Here is a 22,559-nt window from a genome sequence, read left to right as displayed (position 1 = left end):
CCCAATATTCTGGGGTGGGGCTTGGTAAATTTGAATGACTGGCAGTAGAGGCTTAATCCTGATTTGACTTATGCAGGAAAATAAATGTTGTCATAATTATAAATACAGTTTATACATGTTTTAAACACATTTTCTGTACAAATAGATTTGAGGCAATGTAAACAGACCATAAATGTAGTTTTTGTTTCCTTGGAAAAATGTATGCTATTATATGATACAGTATCAGTACTTGTTGCATTTACAACTTGTCTAATCTTCAACTGATTTCAGCCAGTGTGTGGCTTGATTACATTGTTTGAATGGAATGTTGGCAAATTGTCAGTTCATCTAAATTATTAATGGAATAAAACTAAAACTGGCTAGCTAACAAGCATAGTGCAGATAAATGATTCAAATTCTTTATTTTACACTATCTTATCACAGCACTGGCAAACCATGTTTGACTCCCTGCCCAAAATGGCTGACCTTTATCCCATCATAAGAAGGTTCATATCCATTCTTGTATTTCAATGCCTAATTCTATGGGCCAAACTCTCAAAATACATTGCTTCAGGACAAAACAATCAGGAAAACACCAGAAAACATGGCATCTGGGTCATTTCAGCAAGCCATGACACTTCCCGTTTCAAATGATTCTGAAATTGTTTCTGCTGTTAGAAACCACTAAGATTAGCATCCCAGAAACATTGTTTTGTTGAAATTTAATTTGGTCACTGAGAAATTAAGCTAATTGATTGCATACAAATTGTCAACTTTAAATGATAGGATTCACATAATATTGAACAACTTATAGTACCCAACATCCGATCTGGACCAAACTTATTCTTGCAATTGACTAAGACATAAGGAATCAAACAAAATTGTCAAAACCCATTCACGGACCCTCCACACCTCAATCCAATCCCAACCCAACAACCAGTATACAGTATCAGTTCTCTATGTTTGACAAGTAGTATGGAGCTGCAGCTTGGAGTATTGCTTCTTCACCATTTGCAATGTATTCCCCGTGAATCTGTTGATTGTCCCCCCCCCCCATTTTAGTGAAATTAGCCATCTAAGTACTTTGGAAATAAATTTGTGTGAAAGTACCAGGTTTTGCCTACTAGATGTTTCTGTTCCTTTCTGCCACCACATGCTTTTATCCATTTAGCTGGTTTATTCAATTAATCACAACATTTTCTTTGCAATTTTGGGTAGAAAACCAGTAGCTTTTGCTCATGATGAAAGTGAATTGTGTGTTCAAGCCAGTCCTTCATGAAAGGAATTCAGTTCGTCCTTCTCTTTGCGACCTAATGCTTCAACCCAACTGACTTTGAATAGCCCAACAAATGGCAGCTCTCTGAGGGCTGTATGGTGCAATTCTCATATGAAGATTTTGCCCAACACTATGATGGAGAAATGGACGAGTGACTAAAATGTTGTGAAAACCCTAATAAAATAATACAATTGTAAACCACTGCATGGCAGTCATGTGTTTTTTAATACAAATATTAGAACATTTATTTTTGTGATTAGTGACATTTACCATAAAACCCAATACCATTATTACCATTGCAAAACACTATAGTGTGTGTTTGGGACTTTTACTATAGAAGAACTTTAGTGACCATAACATTGAACCATTTGGATCTGCTGTAGCCAAATGGTTTGCTTGTTCACCAGAAATGGTCTAACTAATCCATACCTTTTCGGAGAGATTAAAGCACACACAAGGCTGTTTCCTGGACACACAAAAAAGCCTAGCAACATGACAAACTAAATTGCTTTCATGGAGGACTGGCTTCAATTGTGACCATCGTTATGTTTGGAGGAAAAAGGGGGAGTCTTGCAAGCCGAAGAACACCATCCCAACCATGAAGCATGGGGGGGTGGCAGCATAATGTTGTGGGGGTGCTTTGCTGCAGGAGGGACTGGTGCACTTCACAAAATAGATGGCATCATGAGGGAGGAAAATTGTGGATATATTGAAGCAACCGCTCAAGACATCAGTCAGGAAGTTAAAGCTTGGTCACAAATGGGTCTTCCAAATGGACAATGATCCCAAGCATACTTCCAAAGTTGTGGAAAAAATGGCTGAAGGACAACAAAGTCAAGGTATTGGAGTGGCCATCACAACGCCCTGACCTCAATCCTATAGAAAATGTGTGGGCAGAACTGAAAAAGCGTGTGCGAGCAAGGAGTTCAAAAAAACCTGACTCGGTTACACCAGCTCTGTCGGTAGGAATGGGCCAAAATTCACCCAACTTATTGTGGAAGGCTACCCAAAACGTTTGACCCAAGTTAAACAATTTAAAGGCAATGCTACCAAATACTAATTGAGTGTATATAAACTTCTGACCCACTAGGAATGTGATGAAAGCTGAAATAAATAATTCTCTATAATTCTGATATTTCACATTCTTAAAATAGGTGGTGATCCTACCTGCCCTATGACAGGGAATTTTTACTAGGATTAAATGTCAGGAATTGTGAAACTGAGTTTAAATGTATTTGGTTAAGGTGTATGTAAATGTCGTGTCTTTGGCTATGCCGGATTAAGTGATATGACATGCTATTCTATAAAATAATTTCTCCATAATTAATATTACCTGATTGAGTTAATCATGTCAATGTAATTAACTAGAGTCGGGCACAACAAAATAATATTTATAGAGCTGTTATCTCCTGAATAAACTCTTAAAGACCTAGTAATATTTTACATCAATAGCAGTCAAAATTAATCGTCATCTTAATTCAGTCTCATCTGAAAGTTGTAAATTCTTAGTTAACTGCACGAACCCTGGCTAACAAGTTGAACCAGCAATACAAAATTGGGTTTAATTATTTATTTACTAAATACCTAACTAATTACACATACACATAATTAAATCATAACTTGATTACAAATTATGTCATAAAGGAAAACGTCCCTAGCTGGCGGAACAGATATGACAGCTTGTTACACAAAAGAAAAGGGTCTGGGTTTGAGTGAAAGAGCGGGAAGACTGAGGAACAAAGGGCGAAGCTGTGCTATCGTAAATACAGTATCTTATGCATTCTTAATTACCGCCCATTTGGAAAATGCAATAATTATTGACTCTGAGCTGCGCTTCGGTAGGTTGGTGGTAGATGGAAGGCCGTGTTGCCCAATCGAGTCCTTTGAAGAATGTCTCTGCTGGTATATTGAATACGTTGTAGTAACGTCATTGTGTGGTAGACGGGATACTCTGTCTGTTCCTTCCTAATGCTCGTTTGCAGCAGCTGTTGCTAACTCAACGGCTAGGAGGTATCACTTCTGTAGTGAATAAGAGTTCAAAGTTCATCCAATTCGCAACCAAACCTCACACTGATGTTGGCTTCGTTCTGTAGTTATTATCTGAACCATTCTGACATCGGACCGTCGTCCTCAGAACAGGAGGTTATATTGTCGTCAAGGGCTTCTATAGGAAGGGAGAGGAGGGCGTGTTTGAAAAGTTTTATAGCCCATGTCCTTTCACAGGGGCGGGCCTCTGATTGAGCAGAGCCCTATCTTATGAAAACCCAAATCTCACATTTTAGAAGCTAAAATCACATTTCATCCCATCACAAATCATTTCATTTTCAAACATTTAAATTGAACAACAATTCCATGTGAATCTGATAAACTCTACAGTGGAAAGTCTACACAGAGGTATGTCATCTTATCTTTGATGAGAACGTCTCAGATGACACCCGAACTGACATCATATTCATTAAGTACCACCGCATATGTTCAATTGTTCGGATTACCAGAATATAGTTCATTTCCCCCCACCTTCTGATGTTCCCAGAATCTCTACGTTAACCAAGAGTTTTGCAAATGTAACATCAGTAGGGTAGAGAGAGGAAAAAGGGGGGAAGAGGTATTTATGACTGTCATAAACTTAGCCCCAGGCCAAGTCATGACATAAACTTCAACTGTATCTACCTGCTGCGAATTGTTTTCACTTGCAAGCAAAGCAGCCTTATTTTTCTAAAGGAAACATATTTATATCCTTCAAATATAAACGTTTGCATATTTATTTTAATTAACATTGTTGTAGTATAGCCTAAATATATTCCTTTTTTATTTTTCCCAGAAACACAGCTTTGCCTGCTCTTACAAGCAACACCATGTGTGTGAGGCTGAAATACCAGTCGATGGAAAGATGGATAGGCACTGCATCAAGATGAAAGGAAAAATGAACAATGTTCATGTCTCAGCTCACCAGAACATATGCATTGAGGGGAAGCATGGGGATTCCGGTAAGACTCTTCATTTCTCACATGATGGATACGTCAAAGTCATATTAGCTCTAAACCACATCTGCTAATATCTGATACGTCCTTTGAAAGTTGTATTTGTCTGTATTGTCATATTATGGCTGATTTTTATCAGCAAATGCTCAATTAGAACACTGTACAGTTTTGAATGTGAAATCAGTTTGACAGTTTGACTGCTAACTCCCTGTAGGTCCTAGCTACACAGCCCTCTACATTGTCATCCCCATCGTTGCCATAGTGGTGATTGCGTTCGTGTGGCTGATAGAAAGTAAACTGACAAGCGGCTCATTCCCTCAACCAAAGATTTTTGTGTGTTCAGCCTTTCAACTGTTTGGCCTGCACTGCAGTGTATTTAGTCATAAAGCTACTACATATTCAGTCCTGGCCAAAATTTGAGAATGACACAAATATTAATTTCCAAAGTTTGCTGCTTCAGTGTCTGTAGATATTTTTGTCTGATGTTACTATGGAATACTGAAGTATAATTACAAGCATTTCATAAGTGTCAAAGGCTTTTATTGACTATTACATGAAGTTGATGCAAAGAGTCAATAGTTGCAGTGTTGACCCTTCTTTTTCAAAACCTCTGCAATCCGCCCTGGCATGCTGTCAATTAACTTCTGGGCCACATCCTGACTGATGGCAGCCCATTCTTGCATAATCAATGCTTGGAGTTTCAGAATTTGTGGGTTTTTGTTTGTCCACCGCCTCTTGAGGATTGACCACAAGTTCTCAATGGGATTAAGGTCTGGGTATTTTCCTGTCCATGAACCCAAAATATCAATGTTTTGTTCCCCGAGCCACATAGTTATTACTTGCCTTATGTCAAGGTGCTCCATCATGCTGGAAAAGGCATTGTTTGTCACCAAACTGTTCCTGGATGGTTGGGAGAAGTTGCTCTAGGAGGATGTGTTGGTACCATTCTTTATTCATGGCTGTGTTCTTAGGCAAAATTGTGAGTGAGCCCACTCCCTTGGCTGAGAAGCAACCTACACAGGATGGTCTCAGGATGCTTTACTGTTGGCATGACTCAGGACTGATGGTAGCGCTCACCTTGTCTTCTCCGGACAAGCTTTTTTCCAGATGCCCCAAACAATTGGAAAGGGGATTCATCCGAGAAAATAACTTTACCCCAGTCCTCAGCGATCCAATCCCTGTACCTTTGCAGAATATCAGTCTGTCCCTGATGTTTTTCCTGGAGAGAAATGGCTTCTTTGCTGCCCTTCTTGACACCAGACCATCCTCAAGTCTTCGCCTCACTGTGCGTACAGATGGACTCACACCTGCCTGCTGCCATTCCTGATCAAGCTCTGTACTGGTGGTGCCCCGATCCCACAGCTGAATCAAATTTAGGAGACGGTCCTGGCGCTTGCTAGACTTTCTTGGGTGCCCTGAAGCCTTCTTCACAACAATTGAACCACTCTCCTTGAAGTTCTTGATGATCCGATAAATGGTTGATTTAGGTGCAATCTTAATGGCAGCAATATCCTTGCCTGTGAAGCCCTTATTGTGCAAAGCAATAATGGCACTTGTTTCCTTGCAAGTAACCATGTTTGACAGAGGATGAACAATGATTCTGAGCACCACTCTCCTTTTGAAGCTTCCAGTCTGTTATTCGAACTCAATCGGCATGACAGAGTGATTCCCAGCATTGTCCTCGTCAACACTCACACCTGTGTTAACGAGAGAATCACTGATATGATGTCAGCTGGTCCTTTTGTGGCAGGGCGGAAATGCAGTCAAAGTTTTGCGGATTCAGTTCATTTGCATGGCAGAGGGACTTTGCAATTAATTGCATTTTATCTGATCACTCTTCATAACATTCTGGAGTATATGCAAATTGCCATCATACAAACTAAAGGCAGCAGACTGTGAAAATGTATTAATATGTATTAATCAACTTTTGGCCATGACTGTAGACTATAGTAATACAGAGAATTTCTACAAGGTACCAACATGTGCTCTCCTGAAACTGTGTGTCATGTTCCTGTTGGAGTTATCAAACTATTGATATGCTACTTCCTGCAAACACTGTCTCAACAATAGCACATTAAAAACATATTTCACCCACAGAATGTTTGACTGAATAATGTCTATTCTCCTCTGGTAGGCTTCCATACTGTCACATATGGGTTCAGTTAGGTCACTTATGCTCCCTGAGAGGAGCCATCCTGAGTGAGGTACAAACAGGTGGCTTCCCCCTGCTGCAGACCCCCATGGAATCTTTGCCAGATGAGACCCTCATAGTCATCAGTACCCCCCAGGAAGATGTCCTCCGCCTCCCCATTGGACTGAAGGACCAGGAGTGGAGCGGTGGGGAGGTCATGTTGCCTAACGAGGGGTCAGGCTCTTCACTGCAGGTAATGAGAGAGTTGGGACTGGAGGTGAAGAGTGACTTATCTGAGCTGTCGGACTATGACTGCCCCCATAGACCTGTGATTATTCCTGTGATAGAGGAGATGAGTCCTGGGGACAATGTTACAGGATACAAAATCTGAGTTTCTCAAGAAAAAGTATGATAATATTTTATAAATGTATTTAAACAGGGAAATCCCATTTGAGACCATTGTGCCATTTTACAAGGGCAGTAACATACAAAACACAATCATGAAAAACAAACACATTTTTCTTTGCACATGCTCAGCTACCAATCATTTCCCTGTTCCTCTCACTATTTAGGTAGTCTATGGTGGCGATAAAGAGGGTAATCAAAGGGATGGCCTTCATTATGGTTTTTCCATTTCATCACTTGGGAATGTTGCCTAATCGGGAGCCAGGGATAGACCATGTGAAACCCAAGTGGTATATAGTGGTATTGCATGCTCAGAACAAGTTTTTTTTTTTTTATGTCCTCATTCCTGACCTGCATGCCCTATTGTCATGTTGAATTTCATTAGGCCAAATTTAAGACAGTTCCTATAGCATCTTTGTACAAAAAAGCAAGTTCCTTTTATCCAGATATTATTTTACTGTGCCATTAATGTTTTCTAAGGTAGCAAGGGAATATAAGGGTTGGGAGAGTAGAATTAATATTCATTAGGTTATTTGTCTTTTTTTGTCTTGTGCTGTGTATATTTGTTCTATTTGCACTTTTACATGGCTCTCATGCATGTACAATGTTCTAAAATATTATTAGGAACATGTCCTACTATATTCCGATGAACACGTTATACCAATGCAAGGGGATTGCTATGGTGGTGATGATTTCTGTTGTTGCTGTAATTTCTGATGCCTTGCTTAGATTACGATATTGAATTCATCTTACTAACCAAATGCATTGTATGCAGCCATGGTTAGAGTGTTGGGCTGGTAATCGAAAGGTTACTGGATCGAATATCCGAGCTGACAAGATGAAAAATCTGTCGTTCTGCCCGAGTAAGGCAGTTAACCCACCTTTCCCCGGGTGCCGAAGACATGGATGTCGATTATGGCAGTCCTCTGCACCTCCCTGATTCAGAGGGTTTGGGTTAAATGCTTTAGACACATTTCAGATGAATGCATTCAGTTGTACTATTGACTAGGTATCCCCTCCCCTCTACATTTGTATCCCATTTAACGACGAGAAAGCTGAAGAAAACGTGGACAATATGCATACTTTCTTCATGAAACACCATTTTCCACCTCCATGATCGAGTGGCAAATGCCTAGGAATGCTACTTCCTGATGTTGCACCCCGCGTTCAGCCTAGGGTAAACAACAGACTGCTGCAACCTGATTGGCTGAACGTGATACGCAACATCCGGGACTAACATTTAGCCACTATCATGGTGGTGGAAAATTGTTTCATGAGGAAAACATGCATAGTTTTCCTGTTTTTATCTGCCTTCTCGCCAATAAATTAAAGAGGAAATTGAAGCCTTTGCAGCCTGAATGGAGAATGTTTTAGGTACGAACCTGTCCACGGGGGATACAAGTATATTGCCAGCTGCATTTGGACGGTAAGATTAACTCAATATCGCCATCTGCGGTCTTTAGGTTACCTCATACCTAATCATTTTGGTTTTTATTGTGCACATCTGTATATTGTATTTTTAGCTGCAATTATCTTTTTTTTATAAATAAGGCTGTTTTTAAAATATTATTTTCCCCTATCATTTCCCAATATACAATAAATCAACTCGGCAAAAAAATAAACGTCCCTTTTTCAGGACCCTGTCTTTCAAAGATATTTTGTAAAAATCCCAAAAACTTCACAGATCTTAATTGTAGAGGGTTTAAACACGGTTTCCCATGCTTGTTCAATGAACCATAAACAATTGATGAACATGCACCTGTGGAACGGTCGTTAAGACAATAACAACTTAGACTGAAGGCAATTAAGGTCACAGTTATGAAAACTTCCGACACTAAAGTGGCCTTTCTACTGACTCTGAAAAACAACAAAAGAAAGATGCCCAGGGTCCCTGCTCATTTGCGTGAACGTGCCTTAGGCATGCTGCAAGGAGGCATGAGCACTGCAGATGTGACCAGGGCAATAAATTGCAATGTCTGTACTAGAGGTCGACCGATTTTAATCAGAATGGCTGATTTTAATTATGGCTGATTTTAATTCGGGCCGATTTTCAAGTTTTCATAACAATCGGTAAACGTTGTTTTTGGACACCGATTGTGGCTGATTACATTGCACCCCACGAGGAGACTGCATGGCAGGCTTACTACCTGTTACGTGAGTGCAGCAAGAAGCCACGGTAAGTTGCTAGCTAGCATTAAGCTTATCTTATAAAAGAACTATCAATCTTAACGTAATCACTAGTTAACTACACATGGTTGATGATATTACTAGTTTATCTAGCTTGTCCTGCGTTGTATATAATCGATGGGGTGCCTGTTAATTTATCATCAGATCACAGCCTGCTTCGCCAAACGGCTGATTTAACAAGCACATTCGCGAAAAAAGCACTGTCATTGCACTAATGTGAACCTAACCATAAACATCAATGCCTTTCTGTAAAATTGATACACAAGTATATATTTTTAAACCTGCATATTTAGTTAATATTGCCTGCTGTTACGGTTTTCTTCTGTCGAAGGAGAGTCGGACCAAAATGCAGCGTGGTTAGTTCGATACATCTTTAATGAAGAAAAAAACAAGAAGAACAATACAAAAACAACAAACGGAATGTGAACCTATACAGCCTATCTGGTGACGACTAACACAGAGACAGGAACAATCACCCACAAAATACTCAAAGAATATGGCTGCCTAAATATGGTTCCCAATCAGAGACAACGATAATCACCTGACTCTGATTGAGAACCACCTCAGGCAGCCATAGACTATGCTAGACACCCCACAAAACCCCAAGACAAAAACGCACCACAAAAACCCATGTCACACCCTGGCCTGACCAAATAAATGAAGACAAACATACTATACTTCGACCAGGGCATGACACCTGCTAACATTAATTTATTTTAACTAGGGAAATTGTGTCACTTCTCTTGCGTTCCGTGCAAGCAGTCGGGGTATATGCAGCGGTTTGGGCCGCCTGGCTTGTTGCGAACTGTGTGAAGACAATTTCTTTCTAAAAAAAGGCCGTAATTAATTTGCCAGAATTGTACATAATTATGACATAACATTGAAGGTTGTGCAATGTAACAGCAATATTTAGACTTAGGGATGCCACACGTTAGATAAAATACGGAGCAGTTCTGTATTTCACTGAAAGAATCAACTTTTTGTTTTTGAAATGATCGTTTCCGTATTTAACCATATTAATGACATAAGGCTTGTATTTCTGTGTGTTATGTTATAATTAAGTCTATGATTTAATAGAGCAGTCTGACTGAGCGGTGGTAGGCAGCAGCATGCTCGTAAGCATTCATTCAAACATCACTTTCGTGCATTTACCAGCAGCTCTTCACTGTGCTTCAAGCATTGAGCTGTTTATGACTTCAAGCCTATCAACTCCCGCGATCTATACTGTTACAATGGCAATACTATAGTGCCTATAAGAACATCCAATAGTCAAAGGTATATGAAATACAAATGGTATAGAGAGAAATAGTCCAATAATAACTACAACTTCAATATTCCCAGGTAAGTAGTTTTAGGACTCATGTTAAAAGGAACCACCAGCTTTCATATGTTCTCATGTTCTGAGCAAGGAACTTAAACGCAAGCTTTTTTACATGGCACATATTGCACTTTTACTTTCTTCTCCAACACTTTGTTTTTGCCTTATTTAAACCAAATTGAACAGGTTTCATTAATTATTTGAGGCTAAATAGATTTTAATGTATTAAGTTAAAATAAGTGTTCATTCAGTATTGTTGTAATTGTCATTATTACAAATAAATAAATGTAAAAAATAATTGTCTGATTAATCTGTATCGGCTTTTTTAATCATTATCGGTCGACCTCTAGTTCGTACTGTGACATGCCTAAGACTGCGCTACCGGGGGCCGGGATGGACAGCTGATCGTCCTCGCAGTGGCAGACCGCGTGTAACAACTGCTCAGGATCAGTACATATGAACATCACACCTGTGGGACAGGTACAGGATGGCAACAACAACTGCCCGAGCTACACCAGGAACGCACAATCCCTCCATAAGTGCTCAGACTGTCTGCAATAAGCTGAGTGAGGCTAGACTGAGTGCTTTTTGTAAGGCAGGTACTCGCCAGACATCACCGGCAACAACGTTGCCAATGGGCACAAACCTACCATCACTGGACCAGACAGGACTGGCAAAAAGTGCTCTTCACTGACGAGCTGCGGTTTTGTCTCACCAGGGGTGATGGTCGGTTTCACATTTATCATTGAAGGAATGAGCATTACACTGAGGCCTGTACTCTGGGGATCGATTTGGATTTACCACCAGCCATACTGCTTGTTCTATGTGTGATTTCCCGCAAGACAGGAATGTCAGTGTTCTGCCATGGCCAGCGAAGAGCCTGGATCTCAGGTCTGGGACCTGTTGGATCGGAGGGTGAGGGCTAGGACCATTCCACCCCAAATGTCCAGGTGCCTTAGTGGAAGAGTGGGGTAACATCTCATAGCTGGAACTGGCAAATCTGGTGTATTCCATGAGGAGGAGATGCACTGCAGTACTTAATGCAGCTGGCGGCCACCCCAGATACTGTTACTTTTGATTTTGACCCCCCCCCCCCCCTCCCTTTGACCTTTGTTCAGGGACACATTATTCCATATCTGTTAGTCACATGTCTGTGGAACTTGTTCAGTTTTTGTCTCAGTTGTTGACTCTTGTTATGTTCATACAAATAGTTAAGCATATTTGCTGAAAATAAACGCAGTTGACAGTGAGAGGATGTTTCTTTTTTTTTGCTGAGTTAACAATAAATATACAGTGCATTCGGAAAGTATTCAGACCACTTAATATAATAATAATAAATAATAATAATATATGCTATTTAGCAGACGCTTTTATCCAAAGCTACTTACAGTCATGTGTGCATACATTCTACGTATGGGTGGTCCCGGGGATCGAACCCACTACCCTGGCGTTACAAGCGCCATGCTCTACCAACTGAGCTACAGAAGGACCACACTTTATTTTTTTCCCCACATTATTTTGTTACGTTACAGCCTTACTCTAAAATGGATTAAATAGTCCCCCCCCCCTCATCAATCTACACACAATACCCCATAATGACCAAGGAAAAACAAGTTTTAGACATTTTTGCACTTTTATTCAAAATAAAATAATGAAGTAACACATTTGCATAAGTACTCGGTACTTTGTTGAAGCACCTTTGGCAGCAATTACAGCCTTGAGTCTTCTTGGGTATGACGCTACAAGCTTGGAACACCTGTATTTGGGGAGTTTCTCCCTTTTTTCTTTGCAGATCCTCCCAAGCTCTGTCAGGTTGTATGGGGAGCGTTGCTGCCGCTATTTTCAGGTCTCAATGGTGATGTTTGCTGGGGTTCAAGTTTGGGCTCTGGCATTCAAAGACTTGTCCCTAATCCATTCCTGTGTTGACTGTGCTTATGGTCGTTGTCCTGTTGGAAGGTAAACCTTCTCCCCAGTCTGAGGTCCTGAGTGCTCTGGAGCAGGTTTTCCTCAAGGATCTCCATGTACTTTGCTCCGTTCATCTTCCCTTTGATCCTGACTAGTTTCCCAGTCCCTGCTGCTGAAAAACATCCCCACGGTATGATGCTGCCACCACCATGCTTCACCGTAGGGATGGTGCCAGGTTTCCTCCAGATGTGACGCTTGGCATTCAGGCCAAAGAGTTCAATCTGGGTTTCATCAGAGCAGAGTTGTTTCTCATGGTCTGATATTACTTTAGGTGCCTTTTGGCAAAATCCAAGCGGGCTGTCATGTGCCTTTTACTGAGGAGAAGCTTCTGTCTGGCCACTCTACCATAAAGGCCTGATTGGGGGAGTGCTTCAGAGATGGTTGTCCTTCTGGAAGGTTCTCTTGTCTCCACAGAGGAACTCTGAAGCTCTGTCAGAGTGACCATTGGGTTCTTGGTCACCTCCCTGACCAAGGCCCTTCTTCCCCAGTTACTCAGTTTGGCCAGGCGGCCAGCTCTAGGAAGAGTCTTTGGTGGTTCCAAACTTCTTCCATTTAAGAATGATGGAAGCCATTGTGTTCTTGGATCTTCAATGCTACAGAATTTTTTTTTGTACCCTTCCCCAGATCTGTGCCTCAACACAATCATTATAGGGTATTGTGTGTAGATTGATGAGGGGAGAAAATAATTGAATCCATTTCAGAAAAAGGCTGTACCGTAACAAAATGTGGAGAAAATTGAAGGGGTCTGAATAGTTTCTGAATGCACTGTATACTATGTGTATCTAATATAAGCAAATTAAATTGATTATTGTAATTACTATGATATTAAATACAGATTTGAAAGGGCAAACAAAATCGTTATGCTTTCAGGGATGTCTGAAGGACATTTTCATGTCAATGAAATTCTATCATAGAGGAAGGGAAGTAGGTATTTCAGCAAAGCCAAACAAATAGTATTGAATGAAGAGTGGAGCAGATCTTAACAGGAAAGACCTCAACTGCTTTTATTGAAATTCTACCTCACAAAGGTACTACTACTACTACTACTAAATAAGGAAGAAACGCCGGATGTCTGTTTGCTTTCATTTGACATTTTAAGTAATCACTACCTGCTCGTTCCTCTAAATGGCATGGTCAGACTGTGCATCAGGAAGAGGCCCCTAGACTAGTTTCCAGTAAGAGGAGACAATTCCTCTGCCTTTAATTACTACCAGTGAAAAGTAAATCAGATATTCCCATTGTTCTAGTTCTGAGAATGTATGTGGGAGACTCAGGGCCATTACAAAAGCCTGGCTCTCACGGGGAGCAGGTGTAAATCAACAGGAGGAGAAAGGAGGGCCGCAGTGAAACAGTGATGGGATAGAACAGCTGGGGATGCCCCAAAATGGCTCCAAGGCAACCACGTCAAAGGTTGTCAGGATACTTTCACAAAAACACTCTTCTTAACTCTTTGTATGCCTGCACATGATTTGCTTCTTCTTGAGAAAACTTCTAAATTACCGTTGTTGTCACACAAGGATATTCATAAAATATAAATGTAAAGTGTTGGTTTCATGAGCTTAAATAAAATATCCCAGAAATGTTCCATATGTTGTGCACAAATCTGTTTACATCCCTGTTAGTGAGCATTTCTCCTTTGCCAACATAATCCATCCATCTGTGTGGCTTATCAAGAAGCTGATTAAATTGCATGGTCATTACACAGGTGCACCTTGTACTGGAGACAATAAAAGGTCACTCTAAAATGTGTAGTTTTGTCACACAATACAATGCCACTGATGTCTCAAGTTTGAGGGGGCATGCAATTGGCATGCTGACTGCAGGAATGTCCACCAAGCTCTTGCTAGAATATTGAATCTCCATTTCTCTACCATAAGCCGCTGTCATTTTAGAGAATTTGGCACTATGTCCAACCGGCCTGACAACTGCAGACCATATGTAACTACGCCAGCCCAGGACATCCACATCCGACTTCTTCACCTGCGGGATTGTCTGAGACCAACCTCCAGGACAGCTGATGAAGCTGGGTTTGCACAGCCAAATAATTTTTACACAAACTGTCTGATTTTTGTTTAGTATAGAATAAAATGACACAGAATATACTTTTATTTATATAAAGTGAATCATAGGATCATTTGTTTTTCTTACGATAATGCACTTTCTAAATGCAATAGGTAGTACGTTTTGATCAACTGCAAAGCCTAATTTGACTCGAGGTCATTGGGGTTTATTCATTTATGCTTTGTCACAGGTATGGACAAATTGCCATAAATGGCAATTACTACAAAGTTGAAGTAAGTTTGAATTGAGGAAGTATGGTAAAGGTCAGCTTTTTATCTGTTCCAGCCCCTGTGTTCCAGATGCCTATTCATACAACACCCACACACACATCAAGCCAACATCCACCCACACATCTGAACCCATGACACTGCATTACGCCTCTACACTAGCACGTTAGTATTCATGCCAGCATAATATTATCTTGTTTTCGTGTGAAGGTGTGATTTGCCCACACACATTGATCCTAAAAAATATTCTAACAAACTTCACACAACTTTATGGCACCAGTTGCATAATTCAATTAATTTATCAGACTGTGTGTGTGTGTGTATATATATAATATATATATAATATATGTATATAATATATGTATGTATGTATATAATATATGTATGTATATATATAATATATGTATGTATATATAATATGTATATATATAATATATATATAATATATATATAATATATATATGTATATATTATATATATACATATTATATATATATATAATATATGTATATATATATAATATATGTATGTATATATAATATGTATATATATATGGTCCTCTGTAGCTCAGTTGGTAGAGCATGGCGCTTGTAACGCCAGGGTAGTGGGTTCGATTCCCGGGACCACCCATATAGAATGTATGCACACATGATTGTAAGTATTTGGATAAAAGCGTCTGCTAAATATATATTATTATATATTATTATATGTATGTATATATATATGTATATATATATATATATATATATAATATATATAATATATATATATAATATATATATATAATATATATAATATATATATGTATACATACAGTGGGGCAAAAAAGTATTTAGTCAGCCACCAATTGTGCAAGTTCTCCAACTTAAAAAGATGAGAGGCCTGTAATTTTCATTATAGGTACACTTCAATTATGACAGACAAAATGAGAAGAAAAAAATCACATTGTAGGATTTTTTTAGGAATTTATTTGCAAATTATGGTGGAAAATAAGTATTTGGTCAATAACAAAAGTTTCTCAATACTTTGTTATATACCCTTTGTTGGCAATGACAGAGGTCTGGTAGGCTTTGTTTTCTGTAAGTCTTCACAAGGTTTTCACACACTGTTGCTGGTATTTTGGCCCATTCCTCCATTCAGATCTCCTCTAGAGCAGTGATGTTTTGGGCTGTTGGTGGGCTACACGGACTGTTGGTGGGCTTCAACTCCCTCCAAAGATTTTCTATGGGGTTGAGATCTGGAGACTGGCTAGGCCACTCCAGGACCTTGAAATGCTTCTTAGAAAGCCACTCCTTCGTTGCCTGGGCGGTGTGTTTGGGATCATTGTCATGCTGAAAGACCCAGCCACGTTTCATCTTCAATGCCCTTGCTGATGGAAGGAGGTTTTCACTCAAAATCTCACGATACATGGCCCCATTCATTCTTTCCTTTACATGGATCAGTCGTCCTGGTCCCTTTGCAGAAAAAAGCCCCAAAGCATGATGTTTCCACCCCCATGCTTCACAGTAGGTATGGCGTTCTTTGGATGCAACTCAGCATTCTCCCAATCTTCTTCTGGATCATCCAAATGCTCTCTAGCAAACTTCAGACGGGCCTAGACATGTACTGGCTTACATGGAGTTCTGGCACTACAGGATTTGAGTCCCTCGCGGCGTAGTGTGTTACTGATGGTAGGCTTTGTTACTTTGGTCCCAGCTCTCTGCAGGTCATTCACTACGTCCCCCATGTGGTTCTGGGATTTTTGCTTACCGTTCTTGTGATCATTTTGACCCCATGGGGTGAGATCTTGCATGGAGCCCCAGATCGAGGGAGATTATCAGTGGTCTTGTATGTCTTCCATTTCCTAATAATTGCTCCCACAGTTGATTTCTTCAAACCAAACTGCTTACCTATTGCAGATTCAGTCTTCCCAGCCTGGTGCAGGTCTACAATGTTGTTTCTGGTGTCATTTAACAGCTCTTTGGTCTCAGCCATAGTGCAGGCCATAGTGGAGTTCGGAGTGTGACTGTTTGGGGTTGTGGACAGGTGTCTTTTATACTGATAACAAGTTCAAACAGGTGCCATTAATACAGGTAATGAGTGGAGGACAGAGGAGCCTCTTAAAGAAGAAGTTACAGGTCTGTGAGAGCCAGAAATCTTGCTTGTTTGTAGGTGACCAAATATTTATTTTCCACAATAATTTGCAAATAAATTCATAAAAAATCCTACAATGTGATTTTTCTGGATTTTTTTTCTCATTTTGTCTGTCATAGTTGAAGTGTACATATGATGAAAATTACAGGCCTCTCTCATCTTTTTAAGTGGGAGAACTTGCACAATTGGTGGTTGACTAAATACTTGATTTGCCCCACTGTATATATAGTGCAGTAGCCGGTACAGATGTTAATATCGCACATATTGGCACTAAGTTTTTTCTCTATCCATCTTCACAAGGGTTAAACCAAAATATTATCTACAAAGTAAATGTACGTTTGTTGCCTTTACAATTTTCTGCTTGTTTATCTATATTACCATATGTGCCGTGTCGTCACAAACCTTTTGTTCCCTCTTTTGACTTCCATAGTTAAGTGGCACTGAGTTGAGCTAAATCTGTCATAATATCTTCATATCATCTATATTACAGAGAAAACGTCACAAACAAGATAACTATGCCTCTCATGGAAGTTAAAAAAGGGAACTATGGTTGGTTTAAAAGGGCACAGAGCTGAACCAGGTCTGTATGTCATAATACCGCGCTACAGCTAACATGGCATCCCTCCTGATCCCCACTCTACTGCTGTGCTACAGCTCGCTCAGTCGCTGCTCAGAGAGTAAGTCCCGTCTTAATATTCAACATGGTGCATGGTTATAATATCGAATGCCTGCAATGTGTATCTCTCTTCCAGTTTAGGGGAAAATGTCTTGCTTTATGACACTGGTCTCCATTTCAGGCAAAGAATATCCTCTAGATGTCTTCGCCCCACAGGAGGTGAAATTCCACTCCCTAGACTACAGAAATGTCTTGCATTGGAAGCAACATGCCAACTCTACCAACAACCAACAATACTTTGTCCAGTGGAAAGTGTGAGTATCAAAACTGTTTGAGTCAAAGCTTTGTGAATCTTTCATAGGCTACTATATGAACACACATATGTTTACTATATCGTCCTATAGCTCAAAATCATGTAGGACAATGAGCTAGGCATGTGCTGATTGCAATTCAGGAGTTGTTGTTTAATTTTCTGTTCAAACAAATGAGAAATGCTTTTCAGTATGTTTTCTTATAAAAACTGTACATTTTACAACAAGTGAAACACAGGTGAAAAAATGTACATGTATCAAGACGTGACATGCACCTCTCCTACTTCGTTTCAATTTATATTTCTGGGCCTGTATTCGTAAAGCGTGTCAGAGTAGGGGTGCTGATCTAGGATACGTTTTGTTTTATGGATCATGACGAATAAGATTATATAGACCGGGGGGTTGCTACTCTGAGACGCTTTATGAATACAGGCTCAGATTATTCCTTAAATTTCTCCCCACCTCAGATATGGGGAGAAGCAGTGGACCAATGCAAAGGAGTGTCATGGCATCAGCCGGCTGCTCTGTGACCTGAGCAAGGAGACATCCGACTCCAGAGAATGGTACTACGCCAGGGTCCATGCAGCCCACTCAGGGACCCAATCACCATGGGTCATATCCGCCAGATTCAACCCTAAGTGGGAGAGTAAGTGCTTCTCATTACTATCCATGGTAAATGGGTAATCAGAAGTGTTTTATGTAAACACAGATTTACAATTTCAGAGCTGTCGTTACTAGACGGCGTGGTTTGGCCTCTGTATCTTGCAGCCTCTGTCAGTCCACCGACTATGAAACTTCATGTGACGGAGAAAGGCATTGTGGTCCGGCTCAAGCCTCCACGCTCTCCCCACAGGAGACCTAATGGCAGCTGGATCAGTGTGAGGAGGCTGCAAAGAATGTCATTTACTATACACCTCATGCAGAGTGATGTTGAGGAGGTAACTAGCTTCTATTTTTTATAATTAGTCAATTGTCCTCAACAATGGAATTTTCCAACTTGAACTCAAATGCCCCGTTTATACATTGCGCTAACGTGTTTTTGGGGATCTGATTGTGATGATCCAATCACTTCTTATCAAGGTTTGTTGCATCTACACTTGGTAATTAAAAGGTGTCTTATCTGTCCACTGTGTCTGCATTGTAACCAGATGTCCTTGTCACTCTGTGCATGCAAATTACATACACAGACAAAGGTTGCATGTTAACATCAGGTATAAAGGGAGCTTAAGACTTGAGACAAAATGGTCACAGAATAGTTATAAACTACTGAAATAGTTGAGGTTCACAGAATCCTTCAAGCTTTTTACTTGATGAGTGCTGCCAAGTGATTCAGAAGTCTTCAGAGTTATGATTAACAACTCAAAATATCTCTAGCACTTCTGTCTAAGCCTATTCTCTGACTAATCCTTGTGAAGGAAACATTTGAAATGGAGGGCTGTGCCAAACAGCTCCTGATCTCAGATCTGAGCCCCGGGACCACCTACTGCCTGACGGCCGAGAGTCGCTTGCACCTGCTGGGCCGTAGAAGCACCCGGAGCCCTAGGGCCTGCATCACCACACTGTGAGGGCCAGGATCTAATATCTTCCCCCAGGTATGCCTTACGTTACCCAGCACTTTGCGCCTCGGGAGCAGGCAACACCTAAGACAGCCAGCTGAGGCTAGCATCAGAGTCTGGCCTTTGTTGGTAGACTAAAGTGTAGACCGGTTGTACACTTTCAGGGAGTCAGGGGAGAAAGGCTGTTCAAAACAGGCTGTCGGCCAGGACAAAATATTACAAATTGAGGGGACAAGTATTACCGTCTTCTGGGAGAGAGAAATATCTCCCTAGAGAGATATTCATATGGGGCGAGTAGTGCCTTGGGATTACATTTGCTTTGTCAAATCTTCCCTTTGAGTAAAACACTTCCTTGTTCTGTATTTTTAGATTATTGACATGTGCAAAGTCATCCAGATTTGTTTTTGGTTTTAGCTTTGAGACACTTAAGTTTCTATCCTCTTTTTATTTCCCCCTGCAGGGGAAAATGTAGCCCTGGATTTCTCTGCCAAACCGGAAACTCAACATGATACTGTGACAATCAAACCTCACTTGAAGTATACACTGATTTGTCCACTATTACCTCAGGTACTGCACAGGGATGCACTTTTAGGATCCTTCACATTTCTTTCATCGATAACTTTGTTGACTAATGTTGTACGTAAAACAATGAGTAGACACCAAACAATTAAACATTGTGATATGTCATCAATAATTAAATTACAGCACACATAGCAGGGGTAGGTAACTAGATTCAGCCACGTGCTGATGTGTGGTTGGTTGGGGGGGTTGGAACACAATTATAATAATTTGTGCACTGCAGATTGACCACAACTAAGCCAAAAATGAGATTTTCTAAATCAAAATCATTTTTAGATGAATTCTTGGTGATTTGAAAGTATTATTTTTTTAACCAAAAACGTAAAATTTTGGGAGGACAAAATATCCCACTTGCGGACTGGACTGCCTGTTGCAAATTAAATAGAAAGGGGGATACCTAGTCAGTTGCACAACTGAATGCATTCTGCCAAAAATGTGTCTTACGCATTTAACCCAACCCCTCTGAATCAGAGAGGTGCGGGGGCTGCCTTAATCAATTTCCACGGGAGCAGTTGTTGTTGGGGGTTAATTGCCTTGCTCAAGGGCAGAATGGCAGATTTGTCCACCTTGCTGGCACTGGGATTTGAATCAGCAATCTGGCCCAACGCTCTTAACCGCGAGGCTACTTGCCGCCTCACTATGCTAATAGGTAGATATTGATAAAGCACAATCATTCCTATCCTTGTGTAGTTGGTGCTTGTGTAGTTGGGGTGGGGTTGCACTGTAAGATAGATGTGAAGGAGCTCTGCTGTTCTCTGCAGTCTATGTTGACGAGGGACAAAACAACCTACCGTCTCCTATATAATTGCTAAGGTTGCTTTTACACAGGCAGCCCAATTCTGATATTTTTTTCACTAATTGGTCTTTTGACCAATCAGATCAGCTCCGAAAAATACTTGATGTGATTGGTCAAAAGACTAATAATGGGGAACAAAGATCAGAATTTGGCTGCCTTTCTAAACACAGCCATAGAATCCCAGTAAATTAGTCTCCTGGGTCCTGATTACATTGACATGTAATCAATGAATGAATCAATAATTCAAATAATGAATCAGTTTTGCAGAAAGCTGCTTTTTAAAATTTGCAATGAATGATATGTGGTTGTCTTACCTACCTTAATTGAATGCACTGACTCTCAAGTTGCTCTGGATAAGTGTCTGCTAAATTACTCATTACACTGTCTGTATTCAAATGCAAATAAAACCTACTCATTTTGCTTTGACAAACATATCATTGCGGATATCTTTATTGAGGTTGATTTACAGAAGGGACACTAATAATTCAAAAACAATTATTGTTCATATTTGTTATCTTATACTACAGTCATCTCAGACAACAATTAAAATCGTACAACAAATCCTTTTGTGTAAGATCGACAGTCCATTTGATCGCTCTTTATGAATGCATCCTACCTCATACTGTATCTTTAACATCATATCACTATAGATTTGTTCTGTTTCCACCAACTTGTATGGAGCATGACACGGGACAGAATCATATATTTCATTATTCAGTCTTACGCATGCAGCAATAATTTTAACCCTGAATAAAATTACTCTCACTATTATGCTCTGACTTAGATTGTTTTGAATTGTAACAGAATAGCAATATGTTTTCAGACTATGGTTTTTGATAACCATATAACCATCAAATGTGTGTTTAATACATGTATAATATGATTTTTTGTTTTTACAAATCATACATTTTCATGTTTTACAGGTTTAACCTCATCTATGAAGGAAAAAAATCTATTACAATGTATTCAATTTCTTGGGATAAACACAATACAGATGATTCATTCAGGAAATAACTAGAATACATACACTAGGTCACAAATAAAAGTATGTACATGGATACTACATAACAAATCAACTTTCTTTTTTAATAAAATATATTTGTCAATTTTACTTTTACATAATTTCACAAACCAAACAGCTGATTAAAAATACAGTATCAAAAATCTGTCTCATGGAATGTGAGTGAATTTGAGCTTTGGTGAAAGTGTTGGGAACATAGGAGACGGGTTGTTTTCTCCCTCGTCAACACAGAGAGTCTGCAGATCAACAGCAGAGCTCATTCACGTCTATCTCAGGGTTCCCCCCCCCAGCACTACACAGCTGATCCTCAGGACCAAGTTTGGGAAACCCTGCTATAGAGTACCACAGTATGAGTCATCGATACCCATAGAACCTAGCGGTTAAACAGGAAAATGGTTTCAATCGTTTTTCCACCATTCATTTTTCCCATAGGGGATTTTAGAAACACTTCAAATAAGGGCTGTGTAGGCTTACCCTGGCATGACGTTTTGATAACAGTCACACATCTACACACAATACCCTATACAGAAATATCTGATTTACATAAGTATTCACACCCCTGACTTAATGCATGTTAGAATCACCTTTGGCAGAGATTACATCTGTGAGTCTTTCTGGGTAAGTCTCCATAAGTGATTTTCACACCTGGATTGTACAATATTTGCACATTATTATTAAAACAATTCTTCAAGCTCTTGTCAAGTTGATTGTTGATCATTGCTTGATGGTCATGTTCAAGTTTTGCCAAGCATACTCATAACATGATGCAGCCACCACCGTTTGAAAATATGAAGAGTGGTACTCGGCGATTGTTGGATTTTCCCCCCCAAATAATGCTTTGTATTCAGGACAAAGTTTAATTCCATTGCCACATTTTTTTCAGTTTGACTTTAGTGCCTTATTGCAAACAGGATGCATATTTTGGTTTTTACTTTTCTTTTCTGTACAGGCTTTCTTTTCACTTTGTCATGTAGGTTACTAATGTGGATTAACTACAATGTTGATCCATCCTCAGTT

General features: G+C 39.9%; 1 protein-coding gene and 1 pseudogene across 1 annotated transcript; both read left to right on the top strand.

The window, feature by feature from the left end:
- The first annotated feature begins 954 nt into the window (after positions 1–954).
- Positions 955–8,507, top strand: LOC124039034 (annotated as a pseudogene).
- Positions 8,508–16,810: 8,303 nt separating this feature from the next.
- Positions 16,811–20,955, top strand: il22ra2 (interleukin 22 receptor, alpha 2). The gene is made up of 6 exons (XM_046357284.1): positions 16,811–17,340; positions 17,461–17,593; positions 18,058–18,236; positions 18,359–18,528; positions 19,006–19,182; positions 19,607–20,955. Exons 1-5 carry the CDS (start codon positions 17,277–17,279, stop codon positions 19,153–19,155), a joined length of 696 nt encoding a protein of 231 aa, XP_046213240.1. The 5' UTR covers positions 16,811–17,276; the 3' UTR covers positions 19,156–19,182; positions 19,607–20,955.
- Positions 20,956–22,559: the final 1,604 nt, after the last annotated feature.

This window comes from Oncorhynchus gorbuscha, linkage group LG07, assembly GCF_021184085.1.
Source record: "Oncorhynchus gorbuscha isolate QuinsamMale2020 ecotype Even-year linkage group LG07, OgorEven_v1.0, whole genome shotgun sequence".
In the NCBI taxonomy this organism is placed as follows: Eukaryota; Metazoa; Chordata; class Actinopteri; order Salmoniformes; family Salmonidae; genus Oncorhynchus; species Oncorhynchus gorbuscha.
The sequence above is the reverse complement of the archived record's forward strand: the minus strand, read 5'-3'. Positions and strand labels throughout refer to the sequence as shown.

Excerpts from the sequence above, each read along its gene's own strand:
- il22ra2 (XM_046357284.1), top strand. The coding sequence starts at position 17,277 with ATGGCATCCCTCCTGATCCCCACTCTACTGCTGTGCTACAGCTCGCTC. Across the intron at positions 18,237-18,358 it reads ATTCAACCCTAAGTGGGAGA|CCTCTGTCAGTCCACCGACT; the intron begins GTAAGTGCTTCT and ends TGTATCTTGCAG. Across the intron at positions 18,529-19,005 it reads TGCAGAGTGATGTTGAGGAG|GAAACATTTGAAATGGAGGG; the intron begins GTAACTAGCTTC and ends ATCCTTGTGAAG.